This window comes from Pseudopipra pipra, chromosome 1, assembly GCF_036250125.1.
Source record: "Pseudopipra pipra isolate bDixPip1 chromosome 1, bDixPip1.hap1, whole genome shotgun sequence".
Lineage (NCBI taxonomy): Eukaryota > Metazoa > Chordata > Aves > Passeriformes > Pipridae > Pseudopipra > Pseudopipra pipra.
In genome coordinates, this window is record NC_087549.1 from 652,160 (window position 1) to 677,584 (window position 25,425).

The 25,425-nt window shown below is 60.7% G+C and overlaps 2 protein-coding genes and 1 long non-coding RNA gene across 3 annotated transcripts; all 3 read left to right on the plus strand.

Annotated features, from left to right (window-relative positions):
- Window positions 1–3,931: 3,931 nt before the first annotated feature.
- TMEM276 (transmembrane protein 276) lies at window positions 3,932–9,898 on the plus strand (the record flags this gene model as incomplete). Its single annotated transcript, XM_064640313.1, has 3 exons — window positions 3,932–4,154; window positions 5,616–5,725; window positions 9,014–9,898. Coding segments are annotated over exons 1-3 (1,218 nt in total), but the record flags the coding sequence as incomplete, so codon positions are not given.
- Window positions 9,899–9,905: 7 nt separating this feature from the next.
- LOC135403033 (uncharacterized) lies at window positions 9,906–10,973 on the plus strand. The gene is made up of 2 exons (XR_010425303.1): window positions 9,906–10,051; window positions 10,153–10,973. It is a non-coding gene; the product is annotated as an uncharacterized LOC135403033 (long non-coding RNA).
- A 2,856-nt stretch (window positions 10,974–13,829) lies between these two features.
- On the plus strand, window positions 13,830–25,144 carry LOC135403075 (zinc finger TRAF-type-containing protein 1-like). Its single transcript, XM_064636758.1, has 2 exons — window positions 13,830–14,312; window positions 25,018–25,144. Exons 1-2 carry the CDS (start codon window positions 13,998–14,000, stop codon window positions 25,108–25,110), a joined length of 408 nt encoding a protein of 135 aa, XP_064492828.1. The 5' UTR covers window positions 13,830–13,997; the 3' UTR covers window positions 25,111–25,144.
- Window positions 25,145–25,425: the final 281 nt, after the last annotated feature.

Consider the following 25,425-nt stretch of genomic DNA (forward strand, 5'->3'; position numbering starts at 1 on the left):
TCTTTACACACCTGTGCACACACACCTGTGCACAAACACACCTGTGCACACCTTTACACACCTGTGCACACCTTTACACACCTGTGCACACACACCTGTGCACACACACCTGTGCTCACCTTTACACACCTGTGCACACACACACCTGTGCACACCCCCCTGTGCACACCTTTACACACCTTTACACACCTTTACATACCTGTGCACACCTTTACACACCTTTACACACCTGTGCACACACACCTGTGCACACCTTTACACACCTGTGCACAAACACACCTGTGCACACACACCTGTGCACACACACCTGTGCACACCTTTACACACCTGTGCACACACACCTGTGCACACACACACCTGTGCACACCTTTACACACCTGTGCACACCTTTACACACCTGTGCACACACACCTGTGCACAAACACACCTGTGCACACCTTTACACACCTGTGCACACCTTTACACACCTGTGCACACACACCTGTGCACACACACCTGTGCACACCTTTACACACCTGTGCACACCTTTACACACCTGTGCACACCTTTACACACCTGTGCACAAACACACCTGTGCACACCTTTACACACCTGTGCACAAACACCTGTGCACAAACACACCTGTGCACACCTTTACACACCTGTGCACACACACCTGTGCACACACACGCTGTGCACACCCCCCTGTGCACACCTTTACACACCTGTGCACACCTTTACACACCTGTACACACACACCTGTGCACACACACCTGTGCTCACCTTTACACACCTGTGCACACACACACCTGTGCACAAACACACCTGTGCACAAACACACCTGTGCACACCTTTACACACCTGTGCACACACACACCTGTGCACACACACACCTGTGCACACACACACCTGTGCACACCTTTACACACCTGTGCACACACACACCTGTGCACACACACCTGTGCTCACCTTTACACACCTGTGCACACACCCCTGTGCACAGCCCGCTGGGCACACCTTTACACACCTGTGCACACACACCTGTGCACACCTTTACACACCTGTGCACACACACCTGTGCACACCTTTACACACCTGTGCACACACACCTGTGCATAAACAACCTGTGCACAAACACCTGTGCACAAACACACCTGTGCACACCTTTACACACCTGTGCACACAAACCTGTGCACACACACCTGTGCATAAACAACCTGTGCACAAACACCTGTGCACAAACACCACCTGTGCACACCTTTACACACCTGTGCAACACCTTTACACACCTGTGCACACCTTTACACACCTGTGCACACACACCTGTGCACACACACCTGTGCACACCTTTACACACCTGTGCACACACACCTGTGCACACACACCTGTGCACAAACACACCTGTGCACGCACACCTGTGCACACCTTTACACACCTGTGCACACCTTTACACACCTGTGCACACCTTTACACACCTGTGCACACACACCTGTGCACACCTTTACACACCTGTGCACACCTTTACACACCTGTGCACACACACCTGTGCACACACACCTGTGCACACCTTTACACACCTGTGCACACACACACCTGTGCACACCTTTACACACCTGTGCACACCTTTACACACCTGTGCACACCTTTACACACCTGTGCACAAACACACCTGTGCACACCTTTACACACCTGTGCACACCTTTACACACCTGTGCACACACACCTGTGCACACCTTTACACACCTGTGCTCACCTTTACACACCTGTGCACACCTTTACACACCTGTGCCCACCTTTACACACCTGTGCACACAACCCCTGTGCACACACACCTGTGCACACCTTTACACACCTGTGCACACCTTTACACACCTGTGCACACACCCTGTGCACACCTTTACACACCTGTGCAAACACACCTGTGCACAAACACACCTGTGCACACACACCTGTGCACACACACCTGTACACACACCCTGTGCACACCTTTACACACCTGTGCACAAACACACCTGTGCACACACACCTGTGCACACACACCTGATTGGCTTACCTGCACTTTATAGATATTTTGTGAGATTTATAGAAATCTCACAATAAAATTTTGCTGCTAAATTTCGATTTGGTTTATTTACCTATAACAGCCACCACCTGCGTCTCCCGGAACGCTTCCACCAGCGCTGCCTCCGAACGATCCTAAACATCCACTGGTCAGATTGTGACCAACACATCTGTTCTAGAACAGTCCCACTGGTCAGATGATGTGACCAATCCATCTGTTCTAGAACAGTCCCACTGGTCAGATGATGTGACCAATCCATCTGTTCTAGAACAGTCCCACTGGTCAGATTGTGACCAATCCATCTGTTCTAGAACAGTCCCACTGGTCAGATGATGTGACCAATCCATCTGTTCTAGAACAGTCCCACTGGTCAGATGATGTGACCAATCCATCTGTTCTAGAACAGTCCCACTGGTCAGATGATGTGACCAACACATCTGTTCTGGAACAGTCCCACTGGTCAGATGATGTGACCAATCCATCTGTTCTAGAACAGTCCCACTGGTCAGATGATGTGACCAACACATCTGTTCTAGAACAATCCCACTGGTCAGATGATGTGACCAATCCATCTGTTCTGGAACAGTCCCACTGGTCAGATTGTGACCAACACATCTGTTCTGGAACAGTCCCACTGGTCAGATGATGTGACCAACACATCTGTTCTGGAACAGTCCCACTGGTCAGATTGTGACCAACACATCTGTTCTAGAACAGTCCCACTGGTCAGATTGTGACCAATCCATCTGTTCTAGAACAGTCCCACTGGTCAGATGATGTGACCAATCCATCTGTTCTAGAACAGTCCCACTGGTCAGATTGTGACCAATCCATCTGTTCTAGAACAGTCCCACTGGTCAGATGATGTGACCAATCCATCTGTTCTAGAACAGTCCCACTGGTCAGATGATGTGACCAATCCATCTGTTCTAGAACAGTCCCACTGGTCAGATTGTGACCAATCCATCTGTTCTAGAACAGTCCCACTGGTCAGATGATGTGACCAATCCATCTGTTCTAGAACAGTCCCACTGGTCAGATGATGTGACCAATCCATCTGTTCTAGAACAGTCCCACTGGTCAGATTGTGACCAATCCATCTGTTCTAGAACAGTCCCACTGGTCAGATGATGTGACCAACACATCTGTTCTAGAACAGTCCCACTGGTCAGATGATAATGGTAAGAACAGGAGGTAAAACCAAGTGTCTATTTAATAAAACAAACTGCAGAGGCGTGCGTGCTTATAACCTGTAACTGAAGTGGTAAAACTTTACGTAACTGCTCCATAACGGTAAGAACAGGAGGTAAAACCGGATGTCCATTTAGGTAAGGCAGACTGCAAAAAGAGTGCGTGTGAAGATAATTTTGAGCTTGCTACTTTCACGCTGTGTAAAAGGTTACGTTATTTCCTGGCTCGGGGGAGGGAGAACACCTGCCCCCTTTTGCATTGCCCCGGCCCTAATAAAAGTGCTTTTCAGGTTGGCAGAAGTTTCTTTGAATCACTTTTATACAGTTTGAAAGCAGCAAGTTCAAAATTACCTTTACACGCACTCTTTTTGCAGTCTGTCTTATCTAAACGGACATCTAGTTTTACCCTCTATTCTTACCATTATAAAGTAGTTACGTAAAGTTTTATCATTTCACGCAGTTTCGGGTTCCCCACCCCTCTCTACGCGCTAAAAAAAAACCTTTCCCTATTTTCTAAGCTGTTTTATCTCAGTTGCCCGCGGTTCGGGCAGAAACTTTGAAGCAGTTTTTACATTTTGCAAAGTCCCATCGCCGAATAGCTAAATTTTATTTCATTTTATGTTTCAAGGGGGGGGGGACACCTCTCCCCTCCAGGCTCGGGGCCTGAGAAACCCCTTTTCCCGTCCCTCAGGACGCGGGAATGGTTCTAAGGATGGAGAAGGAACCAGAACTGGGATCGGGGAACGGGATCCGGAGTTCGCCCTTAGCACCGCCCACCCCCCGTGACCACGCCCACCGCCTGCGCCTGACCCCGCCCATTCCCCTTTTAGCCCCGCCCACAGCGCCTCCGGCCAATCGCCGCTCTTGGCCCGCCCCCTCGGGCCGCTCGCGCTCGGGGGTGGCGGCCGGAGCCGGAACTGCCGGTACCGGGAATGGGGGGAGAGAGGGGGGCATGGGGGGGATATGGGGGGGATATGGGGACGGGGGGGGGACACCGGCACGGGGGGGGACATAGGGATGGCGGGGGAGACATCGGGAAAAGGGGGGGACACCGGGGCAGGGGGGGACAGGGGGATATGGGGGGGACATGGGGGGGATATGGGGGGATATGGGGGGGATGTGGGGACATGGGGGGGACACCGGGATAGCGGGGGAGACACCGGGATGGCGGGGGAGACATCGGGAAAAGGGGGGACACCGGGACAGGGGGGGACACCGGGATAGGGGGGGACATGGAGGGGGTATGGGGGACATGGGGGGGGATATGGGGGGGATATGGGGACGGGGGGGGGACACCGGCACGGGGGGGGGACATAGGGATGGCGGGGGAGACACCGGGAAAAGGGGGGACACCGGGACAGGGGGGACATGGGGACAGGGGAGGGATATGGGGACATGGGGGGACACCGGCACGGGGGGAGACACCGGGATGGCGGGGGAGACATCGGGAAGAGGGGGGACATAGGGACAGGGGGGGACAGGGGGATATGGGGGGGACATGGGGGGGATATGGGGACATGGGGGGGGGGGACACTGGCACGGGGGGGGACATAGGGATGGCGGGGGAGACACCGGGAAAAGGGGGGGACACCGGGACAGGGGGGGACATGGAGGGGGTATGGGGACATGGGGGGGATATGGGGCCGTGGGGGACGTGGGGGGGATGTGGGGACATGGGGGGGACACCGGCACGGGGGGAGACACCGGGAAAAGGGGGGACACCGGGACACAGGGGGGGACATGGGGACAGAGGGGGACATGGGGACGGGGGCACAGGGGAGGGACATGGGGATCTGGGGGTACAGGGGGACATGGGGACATGGGAGGGACGGGGGGACATGGGGGGATATGGGGGGGACACCGGCACGGGGGGAGACACCGGGATGGCGGGGGAGACATCGGGAAAAGGGGGGACACCGGGACACAGCGGGACATGGGGACAGGGGGGACACCGGGACAGAGGGGACACCGGGATATGGGGGGATATGGGGACAGGGGGGACATGGGGATAGGGGCACAGGGGAGGGACACCGGGATCTGGGGGGACAGGGGGGACATGGGAGGGACGGGAGGGACGTGGGGGGACATGAGGACAGGGGGACAGGGAGGGACATTGGGACGTGAGGGGACGTGGGGACAGGGGGACTTGGGGACGGGGGGGACACTGGGACGGGGGGGACATGGGGACAGGGGGACGGGGAGGACAGGGGGACGGAGAGGATGGGGGTAACCCCGGGACAGGAGGACACCGGGGAGGGGACACTGGGATGGGGGGGGGCATCGGGGAGAGGGAGGTCCAGGACGTGGGGGGGACATCGGGACAGGGAGGGACAGCGGGGAGGGGGGAGCGGGGGGCGGGGTGTGACCCCTCGTTGTCCCCGCAGGCCCCCGGGGGTCCGGGACCCTCCCCATGGCCATGGCAGATGCCGGGGGGGCCCTGGCACAGGCGCTGCTCTGTGTCCTCAGCCTGGGCTGTGCCCACCGAGCCAGACAGGTCCGGGCACAGCGGGGACGGGGGGGGGGGGGACAGGGACACCTGGAGAGATTGGGGGGGAGAGGGGGGACAGTGGGAACAGTGGGGGGACAGGGGGGGACAGTGGGGACAGCGGGGACAGTGGGGGGACAGGGACACCTGGAGAGACTGGGGGGGAGAGGGGGGACAGCGGGGGGACAGGGACATCTGGAGAGACTGGGGGACAGTGGGGGGACAGTGGGGACAGTGGGGGGACAGAGGGGGGACAGGGACACCTGGAGAGACTGGGGGACAGTGGGGGGACAGCGGGGACAGTGAGGGGACAGCGGGGGACAGGGACACCTGGAGAGACTGGGGGGGAGAGGGGGGACAGCGGGGACAGTGGGGGGACAGTGGGGGGACAGTGGGGACAGTGGGGGGACAGGGGGGACAGTGGGGGGACAGTGGAGGGGACAGTGGGGGGACAGTGGAGGGGACAGTGGGGGGACAGCGGGGGGACAGGGGCACCTGGAGAGACTGGGGGGGAAGAGGGGGGACAGCAGGGACAGTGGGGACAGGGAGGGGACAGTGGGGACAGTGGGGGGACAGTGGGGACAGTGGGGGGACAGTGGGGGACAGGGACACCTGGAGAGACTGGGGGGGAGAGGGGGGACAGCGGGGGGACAGCAGGGGGACAGTGGGGGGACAGTGGGGACAGTGGGGGGACAGCGGGGACATTGGGGGGACAGTGGGGGGACAGGGGCACCAGGAGAGACCGGGGGGGACAGTGGGGGGAGAACAGGGAGGGCCGGGAGGGCCGGGGGGGCACTGGGTGGGACAGGGGGGGCCGGGGGGGGGGCACTGGGGACCAGGGACACAGTGGGGGCAGCAGGGAGTGTGGGGACTGGGGGGGACACCAGGGGACATCGGGGGGACATTGGGGAGGACAGGGGGACTGGGGGGGGGGGACACTGGGGAGGACAGGGGGACTGGAGGGGGGGACACTGGGGAGGACAGGGGGACTGGAGGGGGGGACACTGGGGAGGACAGGGGGACTGGGGGGGACACAGGGGACATCGGGGGGGCAGTGGTGACCAGGGGGGACATTGGGGAGGACAGTGGGACTTGGGGGGGACACAGGGGACATCGGGGAGGACAATGGGACTGGGGGGGACACCAGGGGACATCAGGGGGGCAGCGGTGACCAGGGGGGACACTGGGGAGGACAGGGGGACTGGGGGGGACATAGGGGACATTGGGGGGGGGCAGCAGTGACCGGGGGGGACATTGGGGAGGACATTGGGGAGGACAGTGGGACTTGGGGGGGACACCAGGGGACATCAGGGGGGCAGCGGTGACCAGGGGGGACATTGGGGAGGACAGGGGGACTGGGGGGGACACAGGGGACATGGGGGGGGCAGCGGTGACCGGGGGGGACATTGGGGAGGATGGGGGGACTGGGGGGCTCCAAGGGGCACCGTGGGGGGGGTCAGTGGGGACTGGGGGACATTGGGGGTCACTGGGGGGGCAAAGGGGGCTGGGGGCACCCCAGGACTGTGGGGACTGAGGGGACAGTGCTGGATGGGGGGGACACCAGGGGCTGGGGTTGGGGGGCACCCTGACACCCACGCCAGGATGGGACCCTGGCGCTGGGGAGGGACCTTGTCACCCACCCAGTCCCACGTCAGCCACCCCATCCCATGTCACCCACCCAGTCCCATGTCACCCACCCCATGTCACCCATCCCACCCCATGTCACCCACCCCATGTCACCCATCCCACCCCATGTCACCCAGCCAGTCCTGTATCACCCAGTTGGTCCCATGTCACCTTTCCCAACCCATGTCCCCCATCCCATATCCCCCATTGTGTGTCACCATCCCAAGTCCCCATCCCATGTCACCAGCCAGTCCCATGTCACCTCTCCCATGTCACCCCCTAATCCCATATCACCCATCCCATCCCATGTCCCTCATCCCATGTCACCCCCTAATCCCGTTATCCCCCATCCCATATCCCCCATCCCACACCCTCATCCCACCTCACCCCCCTGATGCCACGTCCCCCTGTCCTCTAACCGTGTCCCCTGTCCCTGTCCCCTGTCCCCTGTCCCCTGTCCCCTGTCCCCTGTCCCTGTCCCTGTCCCTGTCCCCTGTCCCCTGTCCCTGTCCCCTGTCCATGTCCCTGTCCCCGTCCCCTGTCCCCTGTCCCCTGTCCCCTGTCCCCTGTCCCCTGTCCCTGTCCCCTGTCCATGTCCCTGTCCCTGTCCCTGTCCCTGTCCCTGTCCCTGTCCCTGTCCCTGTTCCTGTCCCCTGTCCCCTGTCCCCTGTCCCTGTCCCTGTCCCTGTCCCCTGTCCCTGTCCCTGTCCCTGTCCCTGTCCCCTGTCCCCTGTCCCTGTCCCCTGTCCCCTGTCCCTGTCCCTGTCCCTGTCCCCTGTCCCCTGTCCCCTGTCCCCTGTCCCTGTCCCCTGTCCCTGTCCCTGTCCCTGTCCCTGTCCCCTGTCCCCTGTCCCTGTCCCTGTCCCTGTCCCCTGTCCCTGTCCCCTGTCCCCTGTCCCCTGTCCCTGTCCCCTGTCCCTGTCCCCTGTCCCTGTCCCCCTGTCCCTGTCCCTGTCCCCTGTCCCTGTCCTGTCCCTGTCCCCTGTCCCCTGTCCCTGTCCCTGTCCCTGTCCCCTGTCCCCTGTCCCTGTCCCCAATCCCTGTCCCTGTCCCTGTCCCTGTCCCTGTCCCCTGTCCCTGTCCCTGTCCCCTGTCCCTGTCCCCAGTCCCTGTCCCTGTCCCTGTCCCCTGTCCCTGTCCCCCTGTCCCTGTCCCTGTCCCCTGACCGTGTCCTCTGTCCCTGTCCCTGTCCCTGTCCCCTGTCCCTGTCCCCAATCCCTGTCCCTATCCCCTGTCCCCTGTCCCCAATCCCTGTCCCTGTCCCCAATCCCTGTCCCTATCCCCTGTCCCCTGTCCCTGTCCCCTGTCCCTGTCCCCTGTCCCTGTCCCTGTCCCTGTCCCCTGTCCCTGTCCCTGTCCCTGACCATGTCCCCAGTCCCCTGTCCCTGTCCCTGTCCCTGTCCCTGTCCCCTGTCCCTGTCCCCTGTCCCCTGTCCCTGTCCCCTGTCCCTGTCCCCTGTCCCCTGTCCCTGTCCCTGTCCCTGTCCCTGTCCCCTGTCCCTGTCCCTGTCCCTGACCATGTCCCCAGTCCCCTGTCCCTGTCCCTGTCCCCTGTCCCTGTCCCCCTGTCCCTGTCCCTGTCCCCTGTCCCTGTCCCCTGTCCCCTGTCCCCAATCCCTGTCCCTGTCCCTGTCCCTGTCCCCTGACCACGTCCCCTCTCCCCCTGTCCAGGTGACCCCCGGCCCCTCCGCCGGGTTCCTCCTCCAGGCCCTGGGTGCCGCCCTGGACGCCCTGGAGGCCGCCTGGCCCCGCGCTGACCCCTCGGTGCCCCCCTCGGTGCCCCCCTCCGACCCCCTGCCCGGCTCGTGGGTCTCCACCGTGCTGGCCCAGCCCATGGTGGCCTTCGGCTTCCACCGGCTCAGCGGCGACCGGGCCACGGCCAACCTGCTGCTGGGCGCGGTGACGGCGGCGGCGGCGGCGGCGGCCGGGCTGGGCCACGAGGCCCGAGGGCTGGTGGCCCGCGGGGTGCTGGCGCTGACGGCGGGCTCGCTGCTGGCGCTGGCCGCGCTCACCGGCAACGCGCCCGCCGCGCTGGCCGCAGGGCTGGTGGGGCTGGGAGAGGCCGTGCCCACCCCGGGGATGCCCTGGGTGAGGGGGGGCGGCCAGCCTGGCACTGCTGCGGGCACTGAGGGACCAGAGGGTGGGCATGGGGGACCAGTGGGTGGGCATGGGGGACCAGTGATGGCACTGGGACTAGTGGGTGGGGATGGGGGACCAGTGGGTGGGCATGGGGGACCAGTGATGCCACTGGGACCAGTGGGTGGGGATGGGGGACCAGTGATGGCACTGGGACCAGTGGGTGGGCATGGGGGACCAGTGACACTGCTGGGGCCAGTGGGTGGGCATGGGGGACCAGTGATGGCACTGGGACCAGAGGGTGGGCATGGGGGACCAGTGGGTGGGCATGGGGGACCAGTGATGGCACTGGGACCAGTGATGGCACTGGGACCAGTGGGTGGGCATGGGGGACCAGTGACATCACTGGGACCAGTGGGTGGGGATGGGGGACCAGTGATGGCACTGGGACCAGTATGGGGCCGTGGGGTGGGTGGGGGATGGCGGCGCTGGTGGCACCAGTGCTCGGGGAGGTGTCTTGTCGTGGCACCCCCGGGATGGGGGTCCCTGGGGTGACACCCTGAGGGTCCCTGGGGTGGGAGGTCCCTGTCCCAGCACCCTGGGGTGGCACCCTGGGGGTCTCTGGGGTAGGATGTCTCTATTGCAGCACCCCGGGGGTCTCTGGGGTGGGGGGTCCCTGGGGTGACACCCTGGGGGTATCTGGGGTGACACCCTGGGGGTCTCTGGGGTGGAAGGTCCCTGTCCCAGCACCCTGGGGTGGCACCCTGGGGGTCTCTGGGGTGGGAGGTCCCTGGGGTGACACCCTGGGGGTCTCTGGGGTGGGAGGTCCCTGGGGTGGCACTCTGGGGGTCTCTGGGGTGGGGAGTCCCTGTCCCAGCACCCCGGGGTGGCACCCCGGGGGTCTTTAGGGTGGGGGGTCCCTGGGGTGACACCCCGGGGGTCTCTGGGGTGGGGGGTCTCTGGGGTGACACCTTGGGGGTCTCTGGGGTGGGAGGTCCCTGGGGTGGCACCCTGGGGGTCTCTGGGGTGGGGGGTCCCTGGGGTGACACCCCGGGGGTATCTGGGGTGACACCCCGGGGGTCTCTGGGGTGGGAGGTCCCTGGGGTGACACCCTGGGGGTCTCTGGGGTGGGAGGTGTCTGTCACAGCACCCTGGGGTGGCACCCTGGGGGTCCCTGTCACAGCACTCTGGGGGTCTCTGGGGTGGGAGGTCCCTATTGCAGCACCCTGGAGGGTCTCTGGGGTTGGGGATCCCTGTCCCAGCACCCTGGGGTGGCACCCTGGGGGTCTCTGGGGTGGGAGGTCCCTGTCCCAGCACCCCGGGGGTCTCTGGGGTGGGAGGTCTCTATCACAGCACCCTGGGGGTCTCTGGGGTGGGAGGTCCCTGTCCCAGCACCCTGGGGTGGCACCCTGGGGATCTCTGGGGGGGGGGGGTCCCTGGGGTGGCACCCTGGGGGTCTCTGGGCACTGGTCACACCAGGGTGGGAGTTGCCGGGATGGCACCCTGGGGTGGGGGCTCTGAATGACCTGAATGACCAGTGAAACCAGTAAAACCAGTCAAACCAGTCAAACCAGGGCTGTGCTGTGGTTGTGGTGGCACTGGTGGTCCCTGAGGGGTCTCGTCACAGGGTGGGGGGTCCCGGGGGTGGCACTCGGGGGTGCCCAGCACCCCTCAGCCTGGGCGGGGAGGGCGGGGGGCACTGGGGACACTGGGGATGGAGATACTGGGGGCACTGGGGGCACTGGGGGCACTGGGACTGGGGACACTGGGGACACTGGTTGTACTGGGACTGGGGGCACTGGGGACACTGGGGATGGAGATACTGGGGGCACTGGGGGCACTGGGACTGGGGACACTGGGGACACTCGTTGTACTGGGACTGGAGGAGCACTGGGGACACTGGTTGTACTGGGACTGGGGGCACTGGGGACACTGGTTGTACTGGGACTGGGGGCACTGGGACTGGGGGCACTGGGGACACTGGTTGTACTGGGACTGGGGGCACTGGGGGCACTGGGGACACTGGTTGTACTGGGACTGGGGGCACTGGGGACACTGGGGATGGAGATACTGGGGGCACTGGGACTGGGGGCACTGGGGACACTGGTTGTACTGGGACTGGGGGCACTGGGGACACTGGGGATGGAGATACTGGGGGCACTGGGACTGGGGGCACTGGGGACACTGGTTGTACTGGGACTGGGGGCACTGGGGACACTGGTTGTACTGGGACTGGGGGCACTGGGACTGGGGGCACTGGGGACACTGGTTGTACTGGGACTGGGGGCACTGGGACTGGGGGCACTGGGGACACTGGTTGTACTGGGACTGGGGGCACTGGGACTGGGGGCACTGGGGACAGTGGTTGTACTGGGACTGGAGGAGCACTGGGGACACTGGTTGTACTGGGACTGGGGGCACTGGGGGCACTGGTTGTACTGGGACTGGGGACACTGGGACTGGAGGAGCACTGGGGGCACTGGTTGTACTGGGACTGGGGGCACTGGTTGTACTGGTACTGGGGGCACTGGGGACACTGGTTGTACTGGGACTGGGGGCACTGGGGACACTGGTTGTACTGGGACTGGGGACACTGGGGACACTGGTTGTACTGGGACTGGGGGCACTGGTTGTACTGGGACTGGGGGCACTGGGACTGGGGGCACTGGGGACACTGGTTGTACTGGGACTGGGGGCACTGGGACTGGGGGCACTGGGACTGGGGGCACTGGTTGTACTGGGACTGGGGGTACTGGGACTGGAGGAGCACTGGGGACACTGGTTGTACTGGGACTGGTTGTACTGGAACTGGGGACACTGGGACTGGGGGCACTGGTTGTACTGGGACTGGAGGAGCACTGGGGACACTGGTTGGACTGGGACTGGGGACACTGGGACTGGAGGAGCACTGGGGACACTGGGACTGGAGGAGCACTGGGGACACTGGTTGTACTGGGACTGGGAGCACTGGGACTGGGGACACCGGGACTGGAGGAGCACTGGGGACACTGGTTGTACTGGGACTGGGGACACTGGGACTGGAGGAGCACTGGCTGTGCTGATACTGGGAGCACTGGTCACACTGGGGCTGGAGGCACTGGGGAACTGGGCACGTGTGGGTGGGTGCTGGTCCATGCTGGTCCATACTGGCCCATACCGGTCCACACTGGCCCGCACTGGCCCAGACTGGTTCACACTGTCCCACACTGGTCCACACTGGCCCGCACTGGCCCACACTGGCCTATACTGGTCCACATTGGCCCGCACTGGCCCATACTGGCCCATACGGGTCCACACTGGCCAACACTGGACCACACTGGCTCATACTGGCCCATACTGGCCCACACTGGCCCACACTGGCCCATACTGGTCCACACTGGCCCGCACTGGCCCATATGGGTCCACACTGGCCCATACTGGCCCATATGGGTCCACACTGGCCCATACTGGCCCGTACTGGCCCATACTGGCCCGCACTGGCCCATATGGGTCCACACTGGCCTGCACTGGCCCACACTGGCCTATACTGGTCCACATTGGCCTGCACTGGTCCACACTGGTCCACATTGGCCCGCACTGGCCCATACTGGTCCACACTGGCCCATAATGGCCCGCACTGGCCCGTACTGACCCATACTGGTCCACACTGGACCACACTGGCCCGTACTGGCCCGCACTGGCCCATACGGGTCCACACTGGCCAGCACTGGCCCACACTGGCCCGCACTGGCCCATACTGGCCCACACTGGCCCAGACTGGCCCACACTGGCCCATATTGGTCCATACTGGTCCGTACTGGCCCATACTGGTCCACACTGCCCTGCACTGGCCCACACTGGCTCAGACTGGTCCACACTGGCCCATACTGGTCCACACTGGCCCACACTGGCCCGCACTGGTCCGCACTGGTCCACACTGGCCCACATTGGCCCATACTGGCCTTCACTGGCCCGCACTGGCTCATATTGGTCCATACTGGTCCGTACTGGCCCATACTGGTCCACACTGGCCCGCACTGGCCCATATGGGTCCACACTGGCCCGCACTGGTCCACACTGGCCCACACTGGCCCGCACTGGTCCACACTGGCCCGCACTGGTCCACACTGGCCCGCACTGGTCCACACTGCCCATACTGGCCCACACTGGCCCATACGGGTCCACACTGGCCCATACGGGTCCAAACTGGCCCGCACTGGCCCATACTGGCCCGTACTGGTCCATACTGGTCCCTACTGGTCCGTACTGGGTTCCACTGGTGCCTCGTCCCCGCCCCCCCACCGGTCCCGCCCAGGCCACGCCCCTTACCTTAAACCACGCCCCTTTACCCTCGTGATATCACCTGGCCCCGCCCCCGGCGGCTGACGGCGCTGCCGCGGGGCGCGGCCGGTGAAGTTCCCCCCCCCCTCCGGCCCGGCCGGCGCCTCCTCCCATTGGCCGTCTCGCCCTTCGCTCCTCCTCCCGCGGGCTTCCATTGGTCCTCTCCCCCTTGTCCCCGCCTCCCCCGGGCGCCGATTGGCCGCGGCGCCTGGGGGGCCCGTGAGGGCGGCCAAGATGGCGGCGGGGTGAGGCGGTGGCGATGGCGGCGATGTCCGGGGCGGAGGAGCGCGATCCGGCGGCGGCCCCGCCGCCCCCGCCGCCCCCGCCGCGGCCCCCGCCCGGCCCCGCGGCCCCGCTGTCGGCGGGGGCCGAGGCGGGCGGCGCCGAGGAGGCGGCGGCGCTGCTGGAGGCGGGCGCCGACCCCGACGCGCCGCCCAAGAAGCGGCTGAGGGCGGCGGGGAGCGGCCCCGGCGGGGCCGAGGGGGCGGCGGGCAGCGTGAAGCTGGAGGAGCGGCTCTACTCCGTGCTCTGCTGCACCGTCTGCCTCGACCTGCCCAAGGCCTCGGTCTACCAGGTACGGCCCGGCGCGGGGACACCCCCCCGTGAGCACCGGGACAAACCCCCGGGGCACCCACAGCACCCGTGGGACGGGGACACCATCAGGGAACGGTGACACCCCTCAGGCAACGGTGACACCCCCTCAGGGACGGGGACACCCCTCAGGGAACGGTGACACCCCTCAGGGACGGGGACACCCCTCAGGGAACGGTGACACCCCCTCAGGACGGGGACACCCCTCAGGGAACAGTGACACCCCTCAGGGAACGGTGACACCCCTCAGGGAACAGTGACACCCCCAGTGACACCGACAGCACCCATGGGACGGGGACACCCCTCAGGGAACAGTGACACCCCCCAGGGAACAGTGACACCCTCTCAGGGAACAGTGACACCCCTCAGGGAACAGTGACACCCCCAAGTGACACCGACAGCACCCATGGGACGGGGACACCCCTCAGGGAACGGTGACACCCCTCAGGGACGGGGACACCCTCAGGGAACAGTGACACCCCCCCGGGGCACCGACAGCACCCATGGGATGGGGACACCCCTCAGGGAATGGTGACACCCCTCAGGGAACGGTGACACCCCTCAGGGAACGGTGACACCCCCCCTCAGGGAACGGGGACACCCCCCCCAGGACACCGACAGCACCCATGGGATGGGGACACCCCTCAGGGAACAGTGACACCCCCTCAGGGACAGGGACACCCCTCAGGGAACAGTGACACCCCCCCAGGACACCGACAGCACCCATGGGATGGGGACACCCCCAGGGAACAATGACACCCCCCCGGGGCACCAACAGCACCCATGGGATGGGGACACCCCTTAGGGAACAGTGACATCCTCCCGGGGGACAGTGACACCCCTCAGGGAACGGTGACACCCCTCAGGGACGGGGACACTCCTCAGGGAACAGTGACACCCCTCAGGGAACCGTGACACTCCCAGTGACACCGACAGCACCCATGGGATGGGGACACCCCCCTGTGACACCGACAGCACCCATTGGACGGGGACACCCCTCAGGGAACGGTGACACCCCTCAGGGAACAGTGACACCCCTCAGGGAACAGTGACACCCCCAGTGACACCGACAGCACCCATGGGACGGGGACACCCCTCAGGGACGGGGACACCCCTCAGGACACCGACAGCATCCATGGGACGGGGACACCCCTCAGGAACAGTGACACCCCCTCAGGGAACAGTGACACCCCGAGTGACACCGACAGCACCCATGGGACGGGGACACCCCTCAGGGAACAGTGACACCCCTCAGGGAACAGTGACACCCCCCCGGGGCACCAACAGCACCCATGGGACGGGGACACCCTTCAGGGAACGGTGACACCCCCCCGGGACACCAACAGACCCTCAGGGATGGGGACACCCCTCAGGGAACAGTGACACCCCCCTGGGGACAGTGACACCCCCTCAGGGAATGGTGACACCCCCTCAGGGAACAGTGACACCCCTCAGGGAACAGTGACACCCCTCAGGGAATGGTGACACCCCCCCGGGACACCAACAGACCCTCAGAGAACGGTGACACCCCTCAGGGAACAGTGACACCCCTCAGGGAATGGTGACACCCCTCAGGGAACAGTGACACCCCCAGTGACACCGACAGCACCCATGGGACGGGGACACCCCTCAGGGAACAGTGAAACCCCCCTGGGGCACCAACAGACCCTCAGGGATGGGGACACCCCTCAGGGAACAGTGACACCCCCCCTGGGGACAGTGACACCCCTCAGGGAATGGTGACACCCCCTCAGGGAACAGTGACACCCCTCAGGGAATGGTGACACCCCCTCAGGGAACAGTGACACCCCTCAGGGAACAGTGACACCCCTCAGGGAACAGTGACACCCCCCTGGGGACAGTGACACCCCCCCTGGGCTTCCTCAGTCGCCAAACGGGCCAGTGAACCCCCCCGGGGCACCGACACCCCCACGACCATCAGCCCCCGCCTTAAGGGTCTCCCTGGCCCCTTGTGGGCCACTAAACCCCCTCACTGTGGCCACCAAGTGCCCCCCTGGGGACACGGGGACACCCCCCAGGGCCACCAACCCCCCCCAGTCCCCTCATGGGCCACTGAATGCCCTCCCAGGGCCACCAAACCCCCCCAATCCACTAATGGGCCACTGAAACCCCCCCCAGGGCCACCAACCCCCCCAGTCCCCTCATGGGCCACTGAACTGCTCCCAGGGCCACCAACACCCCCAGTCCCCTCATGGGCCACTGAACTCTCCCCAGGGCCACCAACCCCCCCCAGTCCCCTCATGGGCCACTGAAACCCCCCCCAGGGCCACCAACCCCCCCCAGTCCCCCCATGGGCCAGTGAACACCCCCCAAGGCCACCAACCCCCCCCAGTCCCTTCATGGGCCACTGAACCCCCCCCCAGGGCCACCAACACCCCCTACCTGGGGTGTCCTTGTCACCTCATGGGCCACTGAACCCCCCCCAGGGCCACCAACCCCCTCAGTCCCCTCATGGGCCACTGAACCCCCCCCAGGGCCACCAACCCCCCCCAGTCCCCTCATGGGCCAGTGAACTCCCTCCAGGGCCACCAACTCCCCCAGTCCCCTCATGGGCCACTGAAATCCCCCAAGGGCCACCAACACCCCCCACCTGGGGTGTCCTTGTCCCTTCATGGACCACTGATCCCTCCCAGGGCCACCAACTTCTCCTGGGGCCACTGAAATCCCCCCAGGGCCACCAACACCCCCAGTCCCTTCATGGGCCACTGAACCCCCCCCAGGGCCACCAACCCCCCAGTCCCCTCATGGGCCACTGAAACTCCCACAGGGCCACCAAGCCCCCCCAGTCCCCTCATGGGCCACTGAAACCCCCTCCAGGGCCACCAACCCCCTAAGTCCCTTCATGGGCCACTGAATGCCCTCCCAGGGCCACCAAACCCCCCCAATCCACTCATGGGCCACTGAATCCCCCCCCAGGGCCACCAACCCCCCCCAGTCCCTTCATGGGCCAGTGAACTCCCCCCCAGGGCCACCAACACCCCCCAGTCCCCTCATGGGCCACTGAAACCCTCCAAGGCCACCAACCCCTCCAGTCCCCTCATGGGCCACTGAAACCCCCTCCAGGGCCACCAACCCCCCCAGTCCCCTCATGGGCCAGTGAAACCCCCTCCAGGGCCACCAACCCCCCCAGTCCCCTCATGGGCCACTGAACCCCCCCCCAGGGCCACCAACCCCCCCCCCGTCCCCTCATGGGCCACCAACACCCCTCCCAGGGCCACCAACCCCCCCCAGTCCCCTGATGGGCCACTGAAACCCCCCCCAGGGCCACCAAACCCCCCCAGTCCCCTCATGGGCCACTGAAACCCCCCCCAGGGCCACCAACCCCCCCCCGTCCCCTCATGGGCCACTAACTCTCCGCCAGGGCCACCAAACCCCCCCAGTCCCCTCATGGGCCACTGAAACCCCCCCCAGGGCCACCAACCCCCCAGTCCCCTCATGGGCCACTAACTCTCCGCCAGGGCCACCAAACCCCCCCAGTCCCCTCATGGGCCACTGAACCCACCCCCAGGGCCACCAACCCCCCCAGTCCCTTCATGGGCCACTGAAACCCCCCCAGGGCCACCAACCCCCCCAGTCCCTTCATGGGCCACTGAAACCCCCTCCAGGGCCACCAACCCCCCCAGTCCCTTCATGGGCCACTAACTCCCCCCCCAGGGCCACCAACCCCCCCAGTCCCTTCATGGGCCACTGAACTCCCCCCAGGGCCACCAACACCCCCCAGTCCCCTCATGGGCCACTGAAACCCCCCACAGGGCCACCAACCCCCCCCAGTCCCCCCATGGGCCAGTGAACACCCCCCAAGGCCACCAACCCCCCCCAGTCCCTTCATGGGCCACTGAAACCTCCCCAGGGCCACCAACACCCCGCAGTCCCTTCATGGGCCACTGAATGCCCTCCCAGGGCCACCAACTTCTCCTGGGGCCACTGAACCCCCCCCAGGGCCACCAACCCCCCCAGTCCCTTCATGGGCCACTGAAACCCCCTCCAGGGCCACCAACCCCCCGGATCCGGGAGCAGAGCTCGGGAAAGGGGGGGGGGGTCCTTCCTTCCTCCCCCCTCCTCTTCCTCCTCATTCCCGGGATATCCTGAAATTTGGGATTTAATTACCGGCGCCGGCACCACCTTAACGAGCTCCTTTAATTAATTAACGACCGTAATTAACGACTGTAATTAATTAACGACTGTAATTAGGAGGGGTCACTCTTGACATTCCCTTTTTTCCTGGGGGGGGATTCCCACCTTTTTTTTATGGATTCCCGGCTTTTCTTCCCATTCCTGCCTTTTTTTTTCGGGAGGAATTCCCGGCTTCCCTTTGACATTCCCACTTTTCTTTCTCTTGGCATTCCCGTCTTTTTTTGGAGGGATTCCCATCTTTTTTTTATTTTTTGAGAGTAGGATTCCCATCTTTTTTTTTGGGGGAGGGGGATTCCCATGGTTTTTTTTGGAGAGATTCCCATCTTTTTTATTTTTGGGAGGGGGATTCCCATCTTTTTTTTTTTTGGGAGAGGGGGATTCCCATTTTTTTTCTTGGCATTCCCATCTTTTTTTGGGGGATTCCCATATTTTTTTTATTTTTGGGAGGAGGATTCCCATCTTTTTTTTAGGAGAGATTCCCATCTTTTTTTATTTTGGGACAGGAGGATTCCCATCTTTTTTTAGGAGAGATTCCCATTTTTTTTTTTTTTGGGAGAGGGGGATTCCCATTTTTTTTTCTTGGCATTCCCATTCTTTTTTTGGAGGGATTCCCATCTTTTTTTTTGGGAGAGGGGAATTCCCATCTTTTTTTTTTTACATTCCCATCTTTTTTTTTTGGAGAGATTCCCATTTTTTTTTTTGGGAGGGGGATTCCCATCTTTTTTTTTTGGCATTCCCGTCTTTTTTTGGAGGGATTCCCATCTTTTTTTTATTTTTTGAGAGTAGGATTCCCATCTTTTTTTTGGGGGGAGGGGGATTCCCATGGTTTTTTTTGGAGAGATTCCCATCTTTTTTTTATTTTTTTGAGAGGGGGATTCCCACCTTTTTTTTGTAGAAATTCCCATTTTTTTTTTATTTTTGGGAGTGGAGGATTCCCATTTTTTTTTGACCGTTCCCATCAATTTTCTGGAATTTTCTGGGATTTTTTCTGGGATTATGAGACAACCCAGGAACGGGATTTTCCACCGGGATCCCTCAGGAATTCGAGCTGGACGCTCCCAGCAAATCCATTCCCGGTATTCCCAGCCCGGAATACTCATGGTCAGGACACTTTAATTCCAAGGGACAATCCCAAACCCTTGGGAATGGGAACAACAGAATATCCCGGCTCAGATCCCAAACTAATCCCTGGATTAAAGCTGGATCCGGATCTGGACATCTCCCAGTTATCCCAGCGGTGGGAATCCGCCTGGAATTTTGGGATGTGACCCTCTGGAAGCTTCCGGTTCATCCCGGAGCTCATCCCGGAGCTCATCCCGGGGCTCGTCCCGGAGCTGACGCCGGATCAAGGAAGGATTTTCCCCCCCCTGGAGATTCCCAATCCGTCGGGAACGGCCACGGATGATCCACAGGGAGCAGAGATCCGGCTCTTCCCGCCCCGTCCCGATGGATCCAGAGGGATCTCCACTGGAGGTTTTTTGGGATACACCATTTTTGGGATCCTCCAGGACGTCACCCTTGGAAAAATCGGGAATAAATCCCGGCTGTTTGCGCTCCGGGGCCGCTCTTTCCCCCTGGATTTTGGGATGGATGGATCCAGAGGGATCTCCACTGGAGGTTTTCTGGGATACGCCATTTTTGGGATCCTCCAGGATGTCACCCTTGGAAAAACCTGGAAAACCCTGGATGTTTGTCCTAATCCCTGGGCCAGGGTCAGGCCTTTCCCATCCCGCCCCGGATTAAAGCTGGATCCGGATCTGGACATCTCCCAGTTATCCCAGTGGTGGGAATCCGGCTGGAATTTTGGGATGTGACCCCCTGGAAGCTTCCGGTTCATCCCGGAGCTCATCCCGGAGCTCATCCCGGAGCTCATCCCGGAGCTCATCCCGGAGCTGACGCCGGATCAAGGAAGGATTTTCCCCCCTGGAGATTCCCGATCCGTCGGGAACGGCCACGGATGATCCACAGGGAGCAGAGATCCGGCTCTTCCCGCCCCGTCCTGATGGATCCAGAGGGATCTCCACTGGAGGTTTTCTGGGATACACCATTTTTGGGATCCTCCGGGACGTCACCCTTGGAAAAACCTGGAATAAATCCCAGCTGTTTGTGCTCCGGGGCCGCTCTTTCCCTCTGGATTTTGGGATGGATGGATCCAGAGGGATCTCCACTGGAGGTTTTCTGGGATACACCATTTTTGGGATCCTCCAGGACGTCACCCTTGGAAAACTCCGGAATAAATCCCGGCTGTTTGTGCTCCGGGGCCGCTCTTTCCCCCTGGATTTTGGGTTGGATGGATTGGGATCATCCCGGCTCCGCGTCCTCCCCTCGGCAGCCGTTGGAAACGGCTCCTGAGCTGATCTTTGCCCAAAAACCGGGAATTTCCTGGAGCGTGCCAGAAGGATCTGACGATCCCGCGTGAATCCGACGTCGTTCTGCTTTGATACCCCGGATCCCAACGGGAATAAACTGGAAAAAACCAGCTTTGGATCTCCTTTGCCCGGCCCTGCTCCTCTGGAATCCCCAATCCCGGCGTTCTGAGCCCTCGGAGCCGCTCCCGTTGCTCCTCTGGAATCCCCAATCCCAGTGTTCCAAGCTCCTCTGGAATCCCCAATCCCGGCATTCCGAGCTCCTCTGGAATCCCCAATCCCAGCATTCCGAACTCCTCTGGAATCCCCAATCCCAGCATTCCGAGCTCCTCTGGAATCCCCAATCCCAGCATTCCGAGCTCCTCTGGAATCCCCAATCCCAGCATTCCGAGCTCCTCTGGAATCCCCGATCCCAACATTCCGAGCCCTCAGACCTGCTCCCTGGTTCCTCTGGAATCCCCAATCCCGGCGTTCCGAGCCCTCGGAGCCGCTCCCGTTGCTCATCTGGAATCCCCAATCCCGGTGTTCCGACCCTCGGAGCCGCTCCCTGGCTCCTCTGGAATCCCCAATCCCGGCGTTCCGAGCTCCTCTGGAATCCCCGATCCCGGCGTTCCGAGCCCTTGGAGCCGCTCCCTGGCTCCTCTGGAATACCCGATCCCGGCTTTCCGAGCTCCTCTGGAATCCCCAATCCCAGCATTCCGAACTCCTCTGGAATCCCTGATCCCGGCATTCCGACCCTCGGAGCCACTCCCCGGCTCCTCTGGAATCCCTAATCCCAACGTTCCAAGCCCTTGGACCTGCTCCCTGACTCCTCTGGAATCCCCAATCCCGGCGTTCTGAGCCCTCGGAGCTGCTCCTGTTGCTCCTCTGGAATCCCCAATCCCAGCGTTCCGAGCCCTCGGAGCCGCTTCCCAACTCCTCTGGAATCCCCGATCCTGGCGTTCCGAGCTCCTCTGGAATCCCCAATCCCGGCGTTCCGAGCTCCTCTGGAATCCCCAATCCCGGCGTTCCGAGCTCCTCTGGAATCCCCAATCCCGGCATTCCGAGCCCTTGGATCTGCTCCCTGACTCCTCTGGAATCCCCGATCCCGGCGTTCCGAGCTCCTCTGGAATCCCCAATCCCAACATTCCGAGCCCTTGGATCTGCTCCCTGGCTCCTCTGGAACCCCCAATCCCAATGTTCTGAGCTCCTCTGGAATCCCCAATCCCAACATTCCGAGCCCTCTCAGCAGCCGGGGAACATTCCAACCTTGGGGATCCCCCGGAACTCTGGAATCCCGGGATTTTGGGAAGCTCTTCCCCCTCTTTTGCTGTCGTTCCCGTCTATTCCCGGGGGGAAATTCCCATCTTTTTTTTTTATGGATTCCCGGCTTTTCTCGACATTCCTTTCTTTTTTTTTGGGATGGATTCCCGTCTTCCTTTTGGGATTCCCACTTTTTTTTTGGCATTCCCTTCTTTTTTTGGAGGGATTCCCACCTTTTTTTTTTTTTGGCATTCCCATCCTTTTTCTGGGATTTTTCCCGGAGCCTCTCCGGGATCCCGCAGGAATTTGAGGAATTTCCCCCGGAACCGTGGGATCCGGGGATTTTTGGGAATCTTCTCTCCTCCCTCTTTTGGTGTCGTTCCCGGTTTTTTTTTTGGGGATCCCCCAAATCCCACGGGATTGGATTGGATTCCCATGGGATGTGTGGGAAGCAGAGCAGGGAATGGGATGAAGGTTTTTCCCCTTCCCTAATTAACCCCGGGATGAGTCCGGAGGCGAATTCCCACCTGGATAAACGATGGCAGAATAAAAAATAGGAATAAATGCTGGGAATAAATATTAGGAATAAATATTAGGAATAAATATCGGGAATAAATATTGGGAGTGAATATTAGGGATAAATACTAAGAATAAAAAATAGGAATAAATAATAGGAATAAATATTAGGAATAAATACTAGGAATAAATATTAAGAATAGAAAATGGGAATAAAAAATAGGAATAAATATTAAGAATAAACAATAAGAATAGATACTAGGAATAAATAATAGGAGTAAATATTAGGAATAAATGCCAGGAATACACATTAATGATAAACAATAGGAACAAATAACAGGAATACCCAGGACTAATTCCCCGGAGAAACAAAATCCATGGAGAGCCCCAAAAACTGATCCCAGACACCCCAAATCCATGGAGAGCCCCCAGAAACTGATCCCTGACACCCCAAATCCATGGAGAGCCCCAGAAACTGATCCCAGACACCCCAAATCCATGGAGAGCCCCAGAAACTGATCCCAGACACCCCAAATCCATGGAGAGCCCCCAAAACTGATCCCAGACACCTTAAAATCCATGGAGAGCCCCAGAAACTGATCCCTGACACCCCAAATCCATGGAGAGCCCCCAAATCCATGGAGAGCCCCAGAAACTGATCCCAGACACCCCAAAATCCATGGAGAGCCCCAAAAACTGATCCCAGACACCCCAAATCCATGGAGAGCCCCTAAATCCATGGAGAGCCCCAAAAACTGATCCCAGACACCCCAAATCCATGGAGAGCCCCAGAAACTGATCCCAGACACCCCAATATCCATGGGGAGCCCCAAAAACTGATCCCTGACATCCTAAATCCATTTAGAGCCCCAAAATCCATGGAGAGCCCCAGAAACTGATCCCTGACACCCCAAATCCATGGGGAGCCCCAAAAACTGATCCCAGACCCCCCAAATCCATGGGGAGCCCCAAAAACTGATCCCTGACACCCCAAATCCATGGAGAGCCCCAGAAACTGATCCCAGACCCCCCAAATCCATGGAGAGCCCCAGAAACTGATCCCAGACACCCCAAATCCATGGAGAGCCCCAAAAACTGATCCCAGACACCCCAAATCCATGGGGAGCCCCAAAAACTGATCCCAGACACCCCAAATCCATGGAGAGCCCCAAAAACTGATCCCAGACACCCCAAATCCATGGAGAGCCCCAAAAACTGATCCCTGACACCCCAAATCCATGGAGAGCCCCAGAAACTGATCCCAGACACCCCAAAATCCATGGAGAGCAAACCCCCCCTGGTGACGCCAGACCGGGGCGTCTCCGGGTGTTCGTCCACCACCAACTCCAAACCTCCCCGCCGGGAATCCACCCACGAATTCCAAACCCCTCCCTCCGCCGGGAATCCGCCCAAATTCCTGATGGGACCCCCTAACCGGGCTCTCCCTTCCCCGTGTGTGTCCCCAGTGCACCAACGGGCACCTGATGTGCGCCGGCTGCTTCTGCCGCTGCCAGATCAGAAATGTTAGGAATAAATACTTGGAATAAATGTTAGGGATAAATATTAGGAATAAATAATTGGAATAAATGTTAAGAATAAAAAATAGGAATAAATACTAGGAATAAATATTAGGAATAAATACTAGGGATAAATATTAGGAATATTAAGAATAAATACTAAGAATAAATATCAGGAATAGATACTAGGAATGAATATTAAGAATAAATAATCAGAATAAATACTAGGAATAAATATTAAGAATAAATACTAGGAATCAATATCAGGAATAAATACTAGGAATACGTATTAGGGATAAATACTAGGAATAAATATTAAGAATAAATAATCAGAATAAATACTAGGAATAAATATTAGGAATAAATACTAGGAATAAATATTAGGAATAAATACCAGGAATACACATTAATAATAAACAGTAGGAACAAATAACAGGAATACCCAGGACTAATTCCATGGAGAAACAAACCCCCCCTGATGAAGCCAGACCGGGGCGTCCCCAGGTGTTCGTCCACCACCGACTCCAAACCTCCCTGCCAGGAATCCACCCGTGAATTCCCGATTCCCGGTTCTCTGACCAGGCTCTTCTTCCCAATTCCCAGTCTCCTGACCGGGCTCTTCCCAGTCTTCTTCCCGATTCCCAGTGATGGGACCCCTGACCGGGCTCTTCTTCCCAATTCCTGGTTCCCTGACCGGGCTCTTCTTCCCAATTCCCGGTTCCCTGACTGGGCTCTTCCCAATTCCCAGTGATGGGACCCCCTGACTGGGCTCTTCTTCCCGATTCCTGGTTCCCTGACTGGGCTCTTCTTCCCGATTCCTGGTGGTGGGACCCTCTGACCGGGCTCTTCTTCCCGATTCCCGGTCCCCTGACGGCTCTTCCCGTGTCCCCAGTGCACCAACGGGCACCTGATGTGCGCCGGCTGCTTCATCCACCTGCTGGCGGACGCGCGGCTGAAGGAGGAGCAGGCCACGTGCCCCAACTGATCCCTGACCCCCCAAATCCATGGGGAGCCCCAAAAACTGATCCCTGACACCCCAAATCCATGGAGAGCCCCCAAATCCATGGAGAGCTCCAGAAACTGATCCCTGACCCCCCAAATCCATGGGGAGCCCCAGAAACTGATCCCAGACACCCCAAATCCATGGAGAGCCCCCAAATCCATGGAGAGCCCCAGAAACTGATCCCAGACACCCCAAATCCATGGAGAGCCCCCAAATCCATGGAGAGCTCCAGAAACTGATCCCAGACACTCCAAATCCATGGAGAGCCCCCAAATCCATGGAGAGCCCCCAACTCCC

Bases quoted from the DNA above. Each gene is read 5' to 3' on its own strand.
- LOC135403075 (XM_064636758.1), top strand. From the start codon at position 13,998: ATGGCGGCGATGTCCGGGGCGGAGGAGCGCGATCCGGCGGCGGCCCCG. The intron at 14,313-25,017 runs GTACGGCCCGGC...CCGTGTCCCCAG, and splicing joins CCAAGGCCTCGGTCTACCAG to TGCACCAACGGGCACCTGAT.